Below are 15,802 nucleotides of genomic sequence, written 5' to 3'. Positions count from 1 at the left end.
ATGCTGAAGCTGTATTTCTATGCATAATATAACAAACTTAATCCTCTAGTCTTTTACTCCACAAGAAGATCTTCTGATGTCTCTGGCATTATTTAAGTGACATAGAATTTTATCTGTCTCTTTAGGTTTTTCTAGAATGCCCATCATCATGGAAGATGAATGTTGAATGGACAAATTACAATAGGTCAGCATGCCAGTTTGGACTGGGCCCACTCAAGCACTTTGGCATCCAGGCGATTATAAACAATAGACCAGATCCTCAGCTAGTATAAATAATAATAGCTCCATTGACTTCAGTGGAGCTATGACATTGACACAAGTTGAGGATATGCCCAAGTAAGTGTAAGTGATTATTAGACATACATGTCTTGAACCATCCATAAAGCAGAAAATGAACATTATAATAAGTTGTAGTAATATGTGCCAAACACATAAATAGCCTTTTGCCTTCCCTCCTTATGCCTCTGCCTTCTCCTTCAAAACCTTCTGTAGAAAATGAGCATGTTTGGAATACTGTACCTATGTAATACACCATGCTCAGTAATTCAATATAGAATACACAATTCTTTTAACTTCAGCTGAATTGTTAAAAAAAATGTGCTCACCTTTTCAACTAACGGTATAATATATCTTGCCTGACTAGGGAAAATGTATCAGTCACTTATTTAACATATTTGAATGAATCTCCTTGCAACAGGGACTTTCTTCTGTCCTCATGCTTCCTACGGATGAGCCTCATAATTCCCACATTCTGTGCATATTCCTTGGGATCAACAGCCATGGAACATGGTCAGTAATGAGATACAGAGCTGAAGAAACCACATGCTGGCAAGGAATTAAAAGAGTCTCAGGCTAAACCAGTGCTCTAATAACATAGTATGGCTGTGTGCTTCCACCAGAGAGGCAACAAGGTTTCATTCCTAGCCCCAGTTTCTTACTTCCCAAGCTAAAGTGGTGGCAGTGGTGGTGGGGGGAGCAGAATGAGAGCATTTTACAATGTTAGCAGCTTATGATTGCAGTACTTTACACAACTCTACAGTAACCCTCTTTGGCTGTTAAAAAACAGCAGTGAGAAGCTTCAGATGGAGTGTTCTCCATTCAACTTTGGGAAGAGAAATGGTGGCTTTGATAAATGGTCTTGAAAATGGTACCAGAAGTGGAAGGAGGCATATAGCTTAGAAATTTGAGGAGGGATCCGTGGAGACTTGGCCATCCATGTCGCCTGAGCCAGAAACAATGCCAAAGCTTAGTCAGTATTAGGATACATAATTTTTAAATGTATTTTATGCTGCTCTTTGAAGATATTTTAGAAAATTCTAATAAAAGAAGAACTGTTCATATTGACTGGTTGCTGGCTTTTTTTCTTTTTGAGGGAATGTGGATACTAACAGTAGGAAAATGGATGTAAATGTTTATTTATTAACAATGAATACCGATGTCAACTGCAACAGAAATATCAACATTGAAGATAAATATGATTTAATGTTTGAAAAAAACTTTAAAAAATAATGAATAGCCTTGCAGCACCTTAGAGACTAACAAAAAAATTATATGGAAACTTGATGTTTGTTAATGGAAGGTAGCCTCTACAAAAACATTTAGTCATTTCGGAATCTGAGTCCACTAAAAGTTACTATTACCCACAACCTTTTATTTTTAGAAGCAATCACGTTTATCTTCCTAGACCCTCGCAAAGATTATCATCAGATTCACTTTGCCACCTCTCTCTTCACATTTAAATGGCTTTTAGGCTCCAATTCTATAAAGAGAATCAGGCGGACACAGACTCCTCCATCTGCACAGAGCTCTTCTGATGACAATGGGGCTTCACATGAGCGCAGGGAATTCACCCATGGGGTTCTCTTTTCATGATCACGGCCTTAATTTGCCTCACTTTTTACAGCATGATCACTTACTATCCATGGCGTGAAGGTATTCCATGTGAAGGGCACCAGCTCCTGCAGTAGCGGCCGAAGGAATGATATCTGCATATGGGCTGCGCTGACCTGCCAGTAGAGCCATCTGATGGTAATATTCAGCTGGACTGACTCCAGCATGTGGTGCTAAGAACACAACATAAAAAAGCACTATTAATGACGTAAGACAAACAAGAGGCAAAATTTTATTACACTGCTGCTTCCCTTTGGCTATTAAACTGGCTTGTTTATTTTTAGAGCAATGCAACATCTGCAGTTGTGCCACTTCAGTCAACATACTTCAACCAGTGATACTGCAAAGACATCATTCACAAAACGGCAAGACATAAAATATTCATTTACTACTGACATTTACCATTCACAGTGACCTCATTTTTTATATTTATTTTATAAGTGAATGTAAAAGTGACAGACTGACTGACAGGCCAGGAAACTAATACGTTTTATTTAGTCACATGAAAAAGCGGTAAAAGCTTCTCTCCCACGGCAATGTGTCTCGGCCTTAGCATGAAACACTTCTAGTGAAACAGTCCAAGTTCCATGCTCATTCACATCTCTGAGCACCCTGCCGAGATTACCAAAAAGGACATCATTAATGGGGGAATTTTTTGTGAAGTTCAGAACTGGACTTGGACAAACTAATTTCATTAGAGCAAATTAGCTGTCAGACAGGAAAAATTTATAGGCATTTTTAGCCAAGGATGGATTCATGTTAATGAGTAAAGCCTTCCCGGTCCTACATACATATATGTGAGTAATGGAACTCATGAGAGTGGTCCCAATGACCTCAATGGGCCTATTTAGGCGTGTAAGGCTCAGAGCCATAGAGGAGAGAGGGTGTATATGCCGTTACCAAGTTCATGAATCATCTCATTTCCTGCAAATGACCTATAGAAAACAACTCTCTTTCTGCAAAAAATATTCATGGTCTGCTTTTAACCCCATACAATTTGAAGCATCACAAAACTCCATGCCATGAGCAGAAGTATAATATTGGACTAAGAGGAATATCTACGTAAGTTAAACAATATTTCATTTTCAGTGTCCCTCTTACACAACTGTTTTGTGGCTCACGCAGAAGATTAGCCATTAGAATAGATGGGCTCTGTTCTTGTTCCTGTCACAAACATCCTGGGTGAGCTTGGGCAATTCACTCACTCTCTCTCTCTCTCTCTCTACTCCTTAACTGGTCATTTGTAAAGCAGAGACAATAACATTTCCCTTAGGGTATGTCTACACTAGCCCCCTAGTTCGATTAAGGGAGGCTAATGAGTGTGACCGAAATTGCAAATGAAGCGCAGGATTTAAATATCCCGCACTTCATTAGCATGTTCCCGGCCGGTCGCCATTTTAGAAATTGACTAGCCTGAAGTAACTGCCCGCGTCTACTAGCAGCAGTGAAACAGGATTCCGAATTAAAGCCCTAAATCGAATTAGCTGATATTCCTCCTGGAATGAGGTTTACCAGCTAATTTGATTTAGAGCTTTAATTCGGAATCCTGTTTCACTGCTGCGTGTAGACGCAGTTACTTCGGGCTAGTCAATTTCTAAAATGGTGACCAGCCAGGAACATGCTAATGAAGCATGGGATATTTAAATATCCCGTGCTTCATTTGCAATTTCAGTCACCCTCATTAGTCTCCCTATATCGAACTAGGGGGCTAGTGTAGACATACGCTAACTGTGCTCAGAAGAATGTGCAGTCACTAACAGCTGAACAGGACTTTGAGAGCCACAGATTTAAGGGTGCTATAGTAACAGTGTATTTTTATATTTACACTTATTATTCAGTGCTATTCTTCCACCATTTCATTGGCTATGTTCTGAGTAGAAATAAAACTTTAAGCAGTAATGCTGCAAACACGGGATAATTGTATACACGTTGGACTGCTAAAACGGGGAAAGGGGCTTATTTGTATTAGTGTTTGAAGGAGCATGTCCTAAATGAAACACCAGAAACATAGTATCAATGTTTATTCTTAGAGGAAAAATAAAATGACAGCATTAGAATGGGAGCTCCTACAGGAACAGGCTTTAATAGAGCAGAGGATTTTACTATATTATAAAATAAATTGTTTTCTATGTTATACCATGAGATCTGACATAAAATGAAGAATAAATACTATTTTAAATCAAACTTTAGGAAATATTAAAGAAAAATAAAAGAACTTTAGACAGTGCAGGAAAAAGAAACCACAAGAGAGCTAAGAGGTGTTATTCTTGTTTTCAAATTGCAAATTGATTTCTAAAATAAATATAATCTTCACCTTGCCCACTGCCATTTTTCTGTAAAATGGTAAGAAAAATATTTGACCACAAATAAAAAAAATGCCCTCACTCATTATACTGAGTTACTGATTTTAAAGTTTTACAGTAGTAGATGACCATGGTATCTTTCCAGACACACTTAAAACACTTCCTGAACTTTCTGACATATGGTAAGTGTCTGGGTTAACTAACAATAACATTGGCTGTAAGCTTTAAAAGGAAATGCTTTAGAACTTGTAAAGGCGAATAGTGAACACAACTATATTCCCAATGTTCTATAAATGGAAAGAACTTTTGGTTTCTCTAAGAAATCTTTCCTTAAGACCCTCTCTAAATCCAATAAGTTGGCCAACTAATAATGAATTGGTGGAAGGGTAATTGAGTATAGTTATGATGTGCAATTTATTTTTTAAATAAGTAAGTATTTTTATGAAAGCAACACTCAATGAGGCTGCTTTCATATGTAAACTTCATCATGAGCATATATGCAGAACTACCCCATTAAGAGATTCTCTGTCCAACTCTGCCCTTTGACTGGACCTTTAGAATTTGAGTTTTTCAGGGCAAGGACTGTGGTCCTAATTCCCTTCCCATTTACACCAATTTTTACATCACTGTAGCTTCAGTGGAGTTACACCTGCTTTACACCTGAATAAATCAGAAAAGAATCACATATCCTGTGACTTTCTGCTGCATAGACAAAACTGAGCAGAGTAGGCACTAATGGTATATATAACAATTGGTTTAGTCCTCGGCCCCATCTCTGGTTGCTTTGTGTTGCTGTGGGAAAGCAATGGGTAGACCAAAGCCAACAGAGCTGGCTGCACACCATTTGTTTCATGGGTGAGGCAATGACATGGGCTTCAAAGCACTCAGACAGATTCTCAGCTACTGTAGCCATTGGCTGCAAGTGACATAATGCAGAACAGCTCTAAAGCTGCTCTACATTATGTGATAGGCTGTTTTGCCCCCTGGCCAGTATCAGAGCAATTGTGGATTGAGACCAAAATTATCTAACTGACCTACAGCAACTTAACTGGCAATGGCCATCTCATCATGACTGACAGGACGGCAACATAATTGTACCTGCCTTCAAATGCAAACTGAGACATAATTTACAGTCAAGCCACTTATAACTTTAGCAATGTGTGTATTTACATACACAGGTATATACTAGAACTATTATTTATTATTTGTAAATTATAGTAGGAATGGTCAACAAACAAGGGAGATTAGGGTCTGATTTGAGGAGATCTCCCTGAATAAAGGCTGTAGAGTTGCATACTTGACTAAGCCAACTTGACTATTACTTGGCTAATTATAAATTCTGTGCAACATACTTTAAAATCTTAAATTAGACAAATTTGTATTAGGATACCTATGAAACTTCATGCTGGATAACAGAGATCCAGTATACTGATTTTTTTTTTATTTCTATATGCATCAGAGGTGGAATTTAGTGTAAGTGAAATTACGTGGGAATCTCATTTAATAGGAATGATCAAATTATTCTCTATATTAAGTTTTAAAAACACCTGTATATGCATAGATTTATTTCATAAGTTATATTGCTACTTTTACTGTTTTTATAATATTAATATATGCCATCGAAGGATAATTACATGCAACTAAAATGCAATAATAAAAAAGTAATAAATCCGTACACAATTTGTTAGAATTTTTTTTCCTTTCTCCACTTATATTTCCCAAGGATTTTGCTCTGTGAAAGCCTCTGATTTCATAATGAGGGCTATTAAAGGATTCCTGCCTTTTTTGGTCCATGATGATATCCCTATATATCAAATTATACTACGTAGTTTGTATGCAATATGTATACTGCACTACTCCTACCATGAATGATTCTTATATGCTGACTATTGTTGTACTATGTAAGTACCTATACATTGCCTGAAAATCAAATATATAAATACATTACATATATGCAATAAAATATATTTTATATGTGCAAGAATGCACCTTTATTAGCCAATCTGTGGTCTTAAGAGGTGACTCTGGCCAAATTCATAAAATGAGTACTAACTTGAGCCCTTTTATTAGGAAAGTTTATTAAATTTTCTTTTATTTGTTTAGTGCCTACAGTTTGTTTAAATGTGTACACAGTTTGCAAAAATAAATACAATCTCTGCTATAAGAGATTGCAAGTGATTATGTTCTAAGCAGTCTAATTCTTGATTTCTTAATAGATCATTTCAGACAGGTTTTACTGTAGATACAGTAAACAAAAGTCTATATCTCTGTATTTGTGTAAGACAATATATTTGTATATAAATTAATATAAATATATTTGTGTGGAGTGAGAAATGGAGAAAAGAGATTTCAAAAAGCTATTAAAAGTTATAACATATTTATTTTACAATAAATGTATAGAACTTCTTTGAGGCAATATAAGGATTTCACAATAATCAGCAAAGTGTTAACATTTTTGTTAAAATAAAAAAGTGTAGAATTAACAATGACTTACACAACCACCAGAAATCCCTACATGTGTACATACATTTTGATTGACATTAGATCATTAAAATGTATTCTCATAAGAATATGCACCCATAACTAATGGGTTAGTGTAAAGGTATAGGCTTTTACAAGCGAGGATTAATTAGTTATCCATTTGAACAGAGTACACTACTCATTTTTCAAATTCCGCTGAAGGCAGTATGTCTTTTTTGTAAATTTGTGTTAGCACTGGGAAGATCTTTTCTTTAATTAAAATAGTAGTTTAATTATCTTCACTAAACACTCACTTGCTAATTTGGCCCATTATAACTCCACTGAGCACAATAGAGCAATTTTGAAATGTCAAACTACTGATGTACTGTTAAAAACCACACTTCACAGAGTCCAGCCCACATGTGTTTCTGTTCACTGCTCACTAAGACAAAATTCACGTTAAAATCAATGGGAATTTTTACTCAGGACTGAGTAAAGACTGATGATATTGGTCCTTTATAATTTAGATCACATAAACAGGGAGGTAATATAGAAATCCTAGTCAAAGCGCACGGAACACCACTTTTTTTGTATGCTGCTTAAATGTCAGTCATTTAATATGCAGCACCTAATTCAATCACCAATCACATATATCACTGTAATTTCATTCATCTTATCCTCAGCTAGTGTAAATTGGTGTAGCTCACTTTAAGTTAAATAGAGCTATAATGATCCATATTAGCAAGTCAGTGTGCACTTAAGATAATAAAAGTACTATTTTAATAAAGGAAAAGACCTTTCCGACACAATATATCCCTTGAATTTGCTGGAGATATAATGATTTATATGAGCTGGTTTGCTTTTTCTCTGCAGCCATTCCTGCTTTAAGCTGGTTTTATGTTAGGTCAGAATCATACACACTGTCTGTCCCACAAAGCAGCAGATATTAGAAGCCATAAACATTGTTATATTTTTTAATTTTGAATGAGGAATCTTTTTTTTTGCTGAAGTTTCAACATTTGTGAAATGTACAAAAGATCAGCAATAGGCTGATGAAGTATTGAAACATTTATGACATAATGAATATGGCTGACAAATCTGCTGAAGCAGCTTTGAATGAAGGAAAAAAAAAAGAAATGTTGACAAGATTAATATAACTGAAGTTGCCACAATGACAGCAAACAGGAAACCAGTCTTAAACCCACCGTCCGTAGGGCTGAGTCCACGGGCTGCCGAGATCATGGACAGAGATGGGCTACTGTGCAGTGATCGGATGTAGTCCATATAAGGGTTAATGTAAGGGTGAGGAGGACTGAAGGGAGATTCTGATGTTGCAGCTGGATTTCTGTGTGGGGAAATTCTAATGAAGGGAAGATCTGAATATGTTGGACTACTAGATAAGGCAGAAGGCCTGGAATAGAGAGAGAGAAAAAAAAAAGAGATTATTTGTAGAGTCAAGATCACGGATGTGGAAAGAAAAAAATAATTGTAAGGTAACATTCATTCTGTTAAGAATAAAACCGAGGACAATAACTTCCACTAATTTCCATTTCCTTGAGAGAAAAGAATGGGGAACAAGTTCTTCTCTGTACCAATTGTTAGTAATATTTCTCTGGCCCATTTTGAATGTAAACCAATTTTCAGTTTACACACTACATCACTCCATATTTTTTTCTTTTGGATTTCAGAAGAAAACCAATCTAACTACCATTAAATATGTACACCACATATTAATTTCTGCTATAATACAGAATGCATACTGAAATGCCTCATAATTTATCACTTCTAAAATGCCTACTGGAAGAAATTTAAAAAGATGTACCTGCACTCATTTTACTGAGTTGCCAATTTATCCTTATTGTAAACTGAATGTTTCTATTTACAAACAAATTCAGATGAGCCAGTCTGCAAACTACTACGAGGGTTGGGCTTTTATTACAAGTTTGACAATACTCATTTATACGCACAATGTCAAAAACAGGATGGCCATGGAACAAAGGTTCTCCATATGTTTGTTTTTAGCATGGCGCCACAAACTGACCTGAAGCCGACAAGAATTCAATAATTAACCACATCGCTGCTATTAAGGGGGAAACAGAATTTTTTTCTTCAGCTACATCCATGAAGCTGTAATGAACTAAGGCTGAAACGCCACTTCACGGTTGATGAGGACAAATAACCTGTCCTGAAAAAAACCCTTGACGTCACAGCCTGATGATAGGACCATGCCTGTGCTCTGTGCAGAGTACCTCCTGTCACCGCTTCCACGCTCCAAGGCACTGGAAAAAACCCAGTTTTCATAAGGAAGGGTTGGGAGAGTTTGCTCCTGCCAACCAGTCCTTTCGCAAAAGACAATGATTAAGTCTGTCATGTATTTGCTGTAGTCCAAGAGGCTGACCTGAACTAAATGCCTTTTTGTCCCTGTTTTTCCAATTAATTTAGCGTATGTACAGAACAGAGACAGGCAGCAGCTGTGAGACCAGTGGGGGCAGCTCATTCCTTTGATGCTGTTGGCTTACACCGAATAATAAAAAAGAGATTTTTTTTTTTTGTAACATACACACCACAGTCAGTGGGGGTTGTTGTTGTCACTTATCAGGAAACAAAATGTAATCCGAGGTAAGAGCCAAGTCTACTCAGTTATCAGCTCAGAAATACTAATGTATGAACAGGACAAAGATTAAAATTATTCGTTATTAACTGGACACCAAACTCCATAAAAGAAAATACAAGAAGATAATAACATTTGGGGTTTAAAGATTCCCCCCCGCCCCCCGTTTTCTTGGTATTTCTCCATCTTTTCTTCCTAGCTTCCTTCTTATTTATATGGTGTTGGTCTGTTTCTTACACTGAAAAGGTTATTTTCAAGGTAAACCCCTTTTTGCTTTCCACATGTGAAAATTTCTCTTCACTGTAATGTTTGTTACACCCCTACATTTTTGTGCATTTCACTTCATTGGGATACAAGCAACTCATTCACAAATACCTAGCCAGTGACTAATAAACATTTACAGGTGTTTAAAGTGTAGTTATAGTCAGAAAAGCAATCTTCACTCATCATTTCCCTGTGTATTTTCAGTTAGCTTTGCTTTACTGATCAAAAAAGGTTTTAATGCTGTTTGCACTATAATACCCATAGTTTATGGAAAAAGAAACTAGTTTTGTAATTCCCGGACAAAAAATGACAAGTAAAGTTCATGCCATAGGATCTTTTTGTACTGATTATGACGTAAGAGGCATAAAAAACACTGCTGGTGAGTTTCCCATCTCGGATTGGTTCAATGGTGCAAAGATAACCTGAAAGTTGCTGAGACACACCGACTCATACGGGGAACATTGCTGGCTGTTTCCTTTCCTTAGGGAGCGAGTAGGAAGTGCACAGCTGGCTGCATACCTCACTCTGGCTGAGGAGGGCAGGGAGCAGATGAACCTGGACCTGCCCCAGTCGGGGGACATGCACCCCTCTCCTGGTTGTGCCTGTTGGAGCTGCAGCAGCCATGCAGAAGCACTTCTCACTGGCATCCAACCTGCTGCAGTGAGAGAGGGCTGGGGTTGTCCTCTCCTGGGTAGCCAGCATATTGAACTACTCAACCCCAGCCCTACCTCAGATCAATGATTTAAATGAAGCATGTACATTTTCATTTTATTAAAAACCCAACTGATTTAAGAACCCAAGCAATTCCAGGGAATTCTTCCAGTCTTTGATAAAACAAACCAACAAAGCAATCAACACACTTGAGCACTATGTAAATAACAGACAAATACTAAAGCAGCATGGACTTGGGGGATCTACATAGCACCTTTCAGGCTGCTTCTAGACTGCAGGCTTCTTTCAGAAGAAACTTTTCCGCAAGAGATCTTCTGAAAAAAACTTCTTCCAAAAGAGAGCATCCACACTGCCGAAGCGCATCAAAAAAGCGATCTGCTTTTTCTAAAGATAGCGTCCACACTGAATGGACGCTATCTCGCATGTAAGCTGTGATTACTATGGATGGAGTGGCCACCAGGGCACCTGTGCTTTTTCCTCTTTCCTCTTCTTCCAAAAGAACTCCCTCTTCCCCGTCCACATGTGCCTTTTTCTGAAAGAGCTGTTTTGGAAAAAGGCTTCTTTCTAATAGGAAGAGGATTACCAATCCCGGAAAAACCCCTCTGTTCTTTCAATTTTCTTTTGAAAGAATGTGAATGCAGTGTGGATGTAATAGAAGAAAAATGGCCGTTTTCCCGAAAAAGCTCGGTAGCGTAGACATACCCTCAGTGACAATCCAACTACAAAAAATGGTGGCAGTCCACTGGACATTGGCATGGCACACGACAGATCTTCACAAACCCTGACAGATCTACGAGTAAAATTTGTATCATAATCATCTTTGCCCTCTCATAAGAGAAAACCTCTATCTCCTCTGGAAGACTAGACTTCTATGTTACAACCTGTGTAAAAAAGAGACTTGCAGAGGTAACAGGCATGTCTCCATCTTCATGGAGGTCCAAAGTTTTGAAGGAAATCTGTAAGGCTACATCTAGACTGCAGCGCTTTTCTGGGATACTGGAGGTACCCTGGAAAAGCAATGCCATGTCCAAGGAACGTGTCCGCTTTTCCTAAATTTTTTTTGAAAAAGTGGACACGGTCTTTCGCCATCCCTGTAAACCTCATTCTATAAGGCATAAGGGATGTGTCGAAAGAGCAGGTTTTTCTGAAATTGTGTGTTGTATATATGTGGCCAAATTACGGAAAAACCTCTTTCGAAATAAAATCAGAAAAAGATACGCAATTTGCATATCGCAAATTGTGCATCTTTTTCCTATTTAACTCTACAGTCTAGATGTAGCCTCTGTCCCAGACATCTACATATACCCACAGCCTCTCTGTGTGGACTTATTTAATCTCCCCATATGTTTTCCTGTAGCATTCAGCACCACAGTCATTAAGATCCTTACCCAAGAAAGCTCTTAAGTGTGTGCTTAGCTTTAAGCTCCTCAGTAATCTCATCCCTATTCAGCAAAGCTGTTTAACGTGTGCTTAATGTAACTTCAAAGGGAGGTAAGTTCATGCAAGTGCTTTGCCGAATCGGGGCCTCAGTGTTGCTGAGAAAGACCCTAGCAACACAACTGCACACAAAACGTATTATACTCTGAATGGTTCTTGAAGTCTGAGAGATGTTTCAAGCTTTCAGCAAAAGAGACCACGGGGTTGTCTTTTATTGCTGCTATTTTTCCTAATAGTTTATTCAGCTGATGTTTATTAAATAGCCCAGTGAGCCACATAACACCCATCTCCCCCCAAAAAAATCCACAGGTAGAGGCTAAGGAAAAAGAAAACATGGGAAATCAGGGTGCTCCCCTCCAGGGATAATTTGTGTGGTGACTCCCAGCACTTGGTGGGTCTCTAGGGAACTGCTGGAGACATAATCACTCACATAGAAGCCCTGTGCCTTCACAGTGGCTATGTTTACCCAGTGTCCCTCCTCCTGCCTTGCCTTTCGGGCTTCCCCTCCTATGCTGCTATTGCCCTCTGAACTGGGCGTCCAATCAGCAGCCGCTGCTCTCCTCTCTCCCTCAGAGCTGGGTGGTAGCATATGTATGGCCGGGGGAGGAGGAAGGGAGGGCACATAAATGACCACAGACATGAAGATAGGCCTGATTAACTTAGTTTGAGAACCAGTAGATAACAGGCAGGACTGTTGACAATGACCTCCACTGAGAACAAGGAGTTGATTTTCCCCATACAATTTCTAATGAACAGGTGCCCTCATCACTAAAACTACTCCCTGTGCTGGGTGGAAGGAACCTCTCCGATCACGGTAAAGCTTGGACTGCCACAGCTTGTGGCCAGTAGCTTGTATGGTTAGAGGATTTCCATTCAGATCGCTGCCAGGCCAGTACTCTTAGGAGCCCTGGGGGAAGAAGTGCAGGGGGCGTGAAAGAAAACAGATTGCAGGGGAACACATTTTACCACTAAAAAATGCTCATCTCTGAAATTAAGGAAAAAAAAATCAAACGCCTCAAATCTGTTGCAGACGATGGGAAATCCTGTCCTCTCCTCCACAGGGCCAGAGGGTCTCTTGGAACTACTGAAGTTCTACTATGAATTGGGGTAGGCATGATTTGGAGGTGTGAGGTGGAGTATGCATCCCACATCCTGTGGGGGCATACCTTGGCAACAGCCCCTGCTTAGTATGCACTTGGGAGAGCACGTTCCTGTTTTTTTTCCTCCACTGGCTGCAGAATGGGGTGATAGATCCAACTGCTAGGCCATAATCTACAGGTGTGACAGTGTCCTGTTACAGCGCCGCAATGGAGATGCTTCCTACAGCAATGGAAGAGGTTTTACCATCATTGTAGCTGGGATCGGCTGGCACAGCTGTTGACCAACTTTTAGGTGTCGACTAGGACTTAGGCTGACAATAGGGATGTTAGAGTGTAGTCGATTAACCGATAAGCAGAAGCTTATAGGTTAATGCTATAGACTACACGCATTTCCCACCCACCCACCCCTTGCCAGTACATTTTTTAGCAGGCTGGCCAGCAGCCTAGCTCAGTCCCGACTTGTACTGGGTCCTAGACCTATCCTGGCAGTGGCTCTGCATTTAAAGTATATTGGGAACCTGGCAAGCAGGCAGCCCAGCTCAGTTCCATCTTGTGCCGGGTCCAGGAACTCAGACCTGACTATAAAATAGTCAACCAAACGATAAGAATTCATGAGGTTAATCTACTATTCAATTAACCAATATTTAACATCCATAACTGACAACACAGAGGTGGAGGGTTTCTCTCTCTTCTCTCCCCCAAAACCTGTTCTGCAGATTTCAAGGAATATGAATGAGGGAGAAGATTCTTTCCCTTAGCCGTATATGGTCAAATCTTCCAAAGTTTGAAATTAAACGTACAACAGCAAAAAAAGATATGAAACTTAAAAAAAATTCCAGCTGTTTTTTTCCCCCGGCCTATCATCAAGCTAGTCAAAATATTTTTTGAAATTCAACAAGGAAACAGAAAAAAAAATTTCAACCACTACCTCCTCTTCTTTTCTCCTCTTTCAGATACTGCTTTAGCATTCAGCCACATCATGGAATGAGAGCTATGAAGGGGATTTCCTCCATGTGCCATCCAATAATCTGTTCTTAAATTTAGGCTCAGAAGGATATCTTAAACTTCTGTGACCGTCACACGAACAGGAGAGTAAGGAGCTAAGGTGGCTTTAAGGCGGTTTTATGTTTCCTTAATTCTGAGTCCTGGGACTCCACTAAATTATGCAGGGATGTATTGAAGTACACTCTATCCCTGCATATCTCTGTCTCCACCCATTACACTGGGAACAGAGCTGGGACAGAGTTGTTCTGTCAGCCTCACTCCAATCATAGAACGCCCTTGGCTCGACAGTATTGTCCAGGGACTATCTGAGCCCTTTGTTACAGCATAAAGGGCCTGCATCATAAAACACTCTGCGCTTGTTTGGTTTTTATTAGTGGCCTAACAAATAGTTTTGAAATCAATATAATACTGTGTGGATTTATTTTTTGGTACTGCTTATCTTTTTAAAAAAATGTGTGTCGGTTTAAGAGTTCCCTTATTTTTAGAGGAAACAATCTGGCTCTAGACTGAAAACTTAAATGCGAACTTGTATCCTAAGTTTTTTAAATGGCCCTTTTATTAGTCCATTGAAAAATAAAAGTTTATAGTGCTAACAGTAGGCAAACTATAATGACAGCATTGCAAACATGACACCGTGGTATGGCTTCACATAGAACAATAATCTATCTTAGAGAACAAAGCTTGTCAACCAACTGGAATGAAATATTATAACAGCCTAATTTATTATTGCCTTTTCATACTTCTTGTTATATTACTAAAATGTCAAAGTTCAAACCTTGATATTTAATCATTTTCCAGTACGTCATTTAATGGAAGAGCTAATATCTAAGCCAGGCTGTTCCTCTGATATCCATTCAGTTCTGTATTGTTTGGAAAATTGAAAATACAAGCATGCCTATGGGTCTGGTGGGTTTTTTGGTGAGTAATCTTTACAGTAGTATTTCTCAAAGTGGTCCATGAAACCACTTTGAGAAACCTGCAAACTAGCCACTCCAGTGTGTTCACAGAGTCTCACAGCTCCCATTGACTCCGGTTCACTGTTTGCAGCCAAGGGGAGCAGAGGGAAGCAGTGGCCCGGCTCACACCACTTCCCACAGCTCCCCCTGGCTGCAAATGGTGAACCAGAGCCAATGGGAGCCGCGAGGCTCTGTGGTCATGGCACCAGTAAACACACATACTGGAGCGGCCAAGTTAACATGTTTCACAAAGTGGTTTTGTGGACCACACTGAAAATACTGCTTGAGAGGACAATCAGCAAAGCAATAAAGTTTTTATTTCTATTGGATCTTAGAATCTGAACAACAAAAAAACGGTCCTTGTTATTTCAGACAAAAGTAATTCTATTCTGATGCATGGCTGAATGAATTGGTTTGGTAATATATCTCTTCTTAAATGACTAAGTCTGCTTAACACAATATCCATATAGACCAAATAATCCCTTGGCATCAGTTGTCAACAATATGCCTACTGCCAATGAAAAAGTATTTTATACCAAGAAATTCTGTTCCCTGGAAACGTGGGGTCTGTTCCCACAAACACTTGTGAGTGCAGTGCTAGCAATTCTAACTAGTCAAAATGATTCCAGTGTCACTACTCAGAGTTATAAGCCCCACACTCAGTAGTAGGTACTTCCAGTGGTGGGCTTAGGGCACTAATTATGTCCCCAGAAAACACATGAATATCATCAGTCAAATAAGCTGTTTGTGAGAAAAAACACTGTTCATTAATTCATAGAAGTCAGTGCTAAAGTCATCACCACAGGGTAGCTTTACAAACTGAAGAGGAAAAAACAGTCATGCATACCAACATGCATACATTTGCTCTCACACACAGTGCATTTATTTTAAGACAACAGAGTAGAATGTACAACACAATAATTCATATGTTATTTATGACAATAGCACTGATTAGGTTGCACTTGGTGAGGGTTTTATGTGCATGTGTGTGGGTCCATTTTTTACTCACCATATTTCTCAAGTACTTGTATTTGCTATGACAGTGCCCAATCCTACCTCTATTGACGTTGATAGCAAAATTTCCCTTGTCTTCCAAGTAAAATA

At 38.9% G+C, this 15,802-nt stretch overlaps 1 protein-coding gene across 6 annotated transcripts in view; it reads right to left on the bottom strand.

The window, feature by feature from the left end:
- GLI3 (GLI family zinc finger 3) overlaps positions 1 to 15,802 on the bottom strand; it is a 261,689-nt gene that overhangs the window by 81,369 nt on the left and 164,518 nt on the right. For all 6 annotated transcript variants that reach the window (XM_006124084.4, XM_014574078.3, XM_014574077.3 and 3 more), the window contains 2 exons: positions 7,859 to 8,064; positions 1,917 to 2,063 (listed from right to left, as the gene is read on the bottom strand). In XM_006124084.4, the coding sequence (XP_006124146.2) occupies positions 1,917 to 2,063; positions 7,859 to 8,064 (353 nt within the window). The remainder of the gene's footprint in view (positions 1 to 1,916; positions 2,064 to 7,858; positions 8,065 to 15,802) is intronic.

The sequence above is a fragment of the Pelodiscus sinensis genome, chromosome 2 (genome assembly GCF_049634645.1).
Source record: "Pelodiscus sinensis isolate JC-2024 chromosome 2, ASM4963464v1, whole genome shotgun sequence".
NCBI classification, from domain to species: Eukaryota; Metazoa; Chordata; order Testudines; family Trionychidae; genus Pelodiscus; species Pelodiscus sinensis.
The sequence above is the reverse complement of the archived record's forward strand: the minus strand, read 5'-3'. Positions and strand labels throughout refer to the sequence as shown.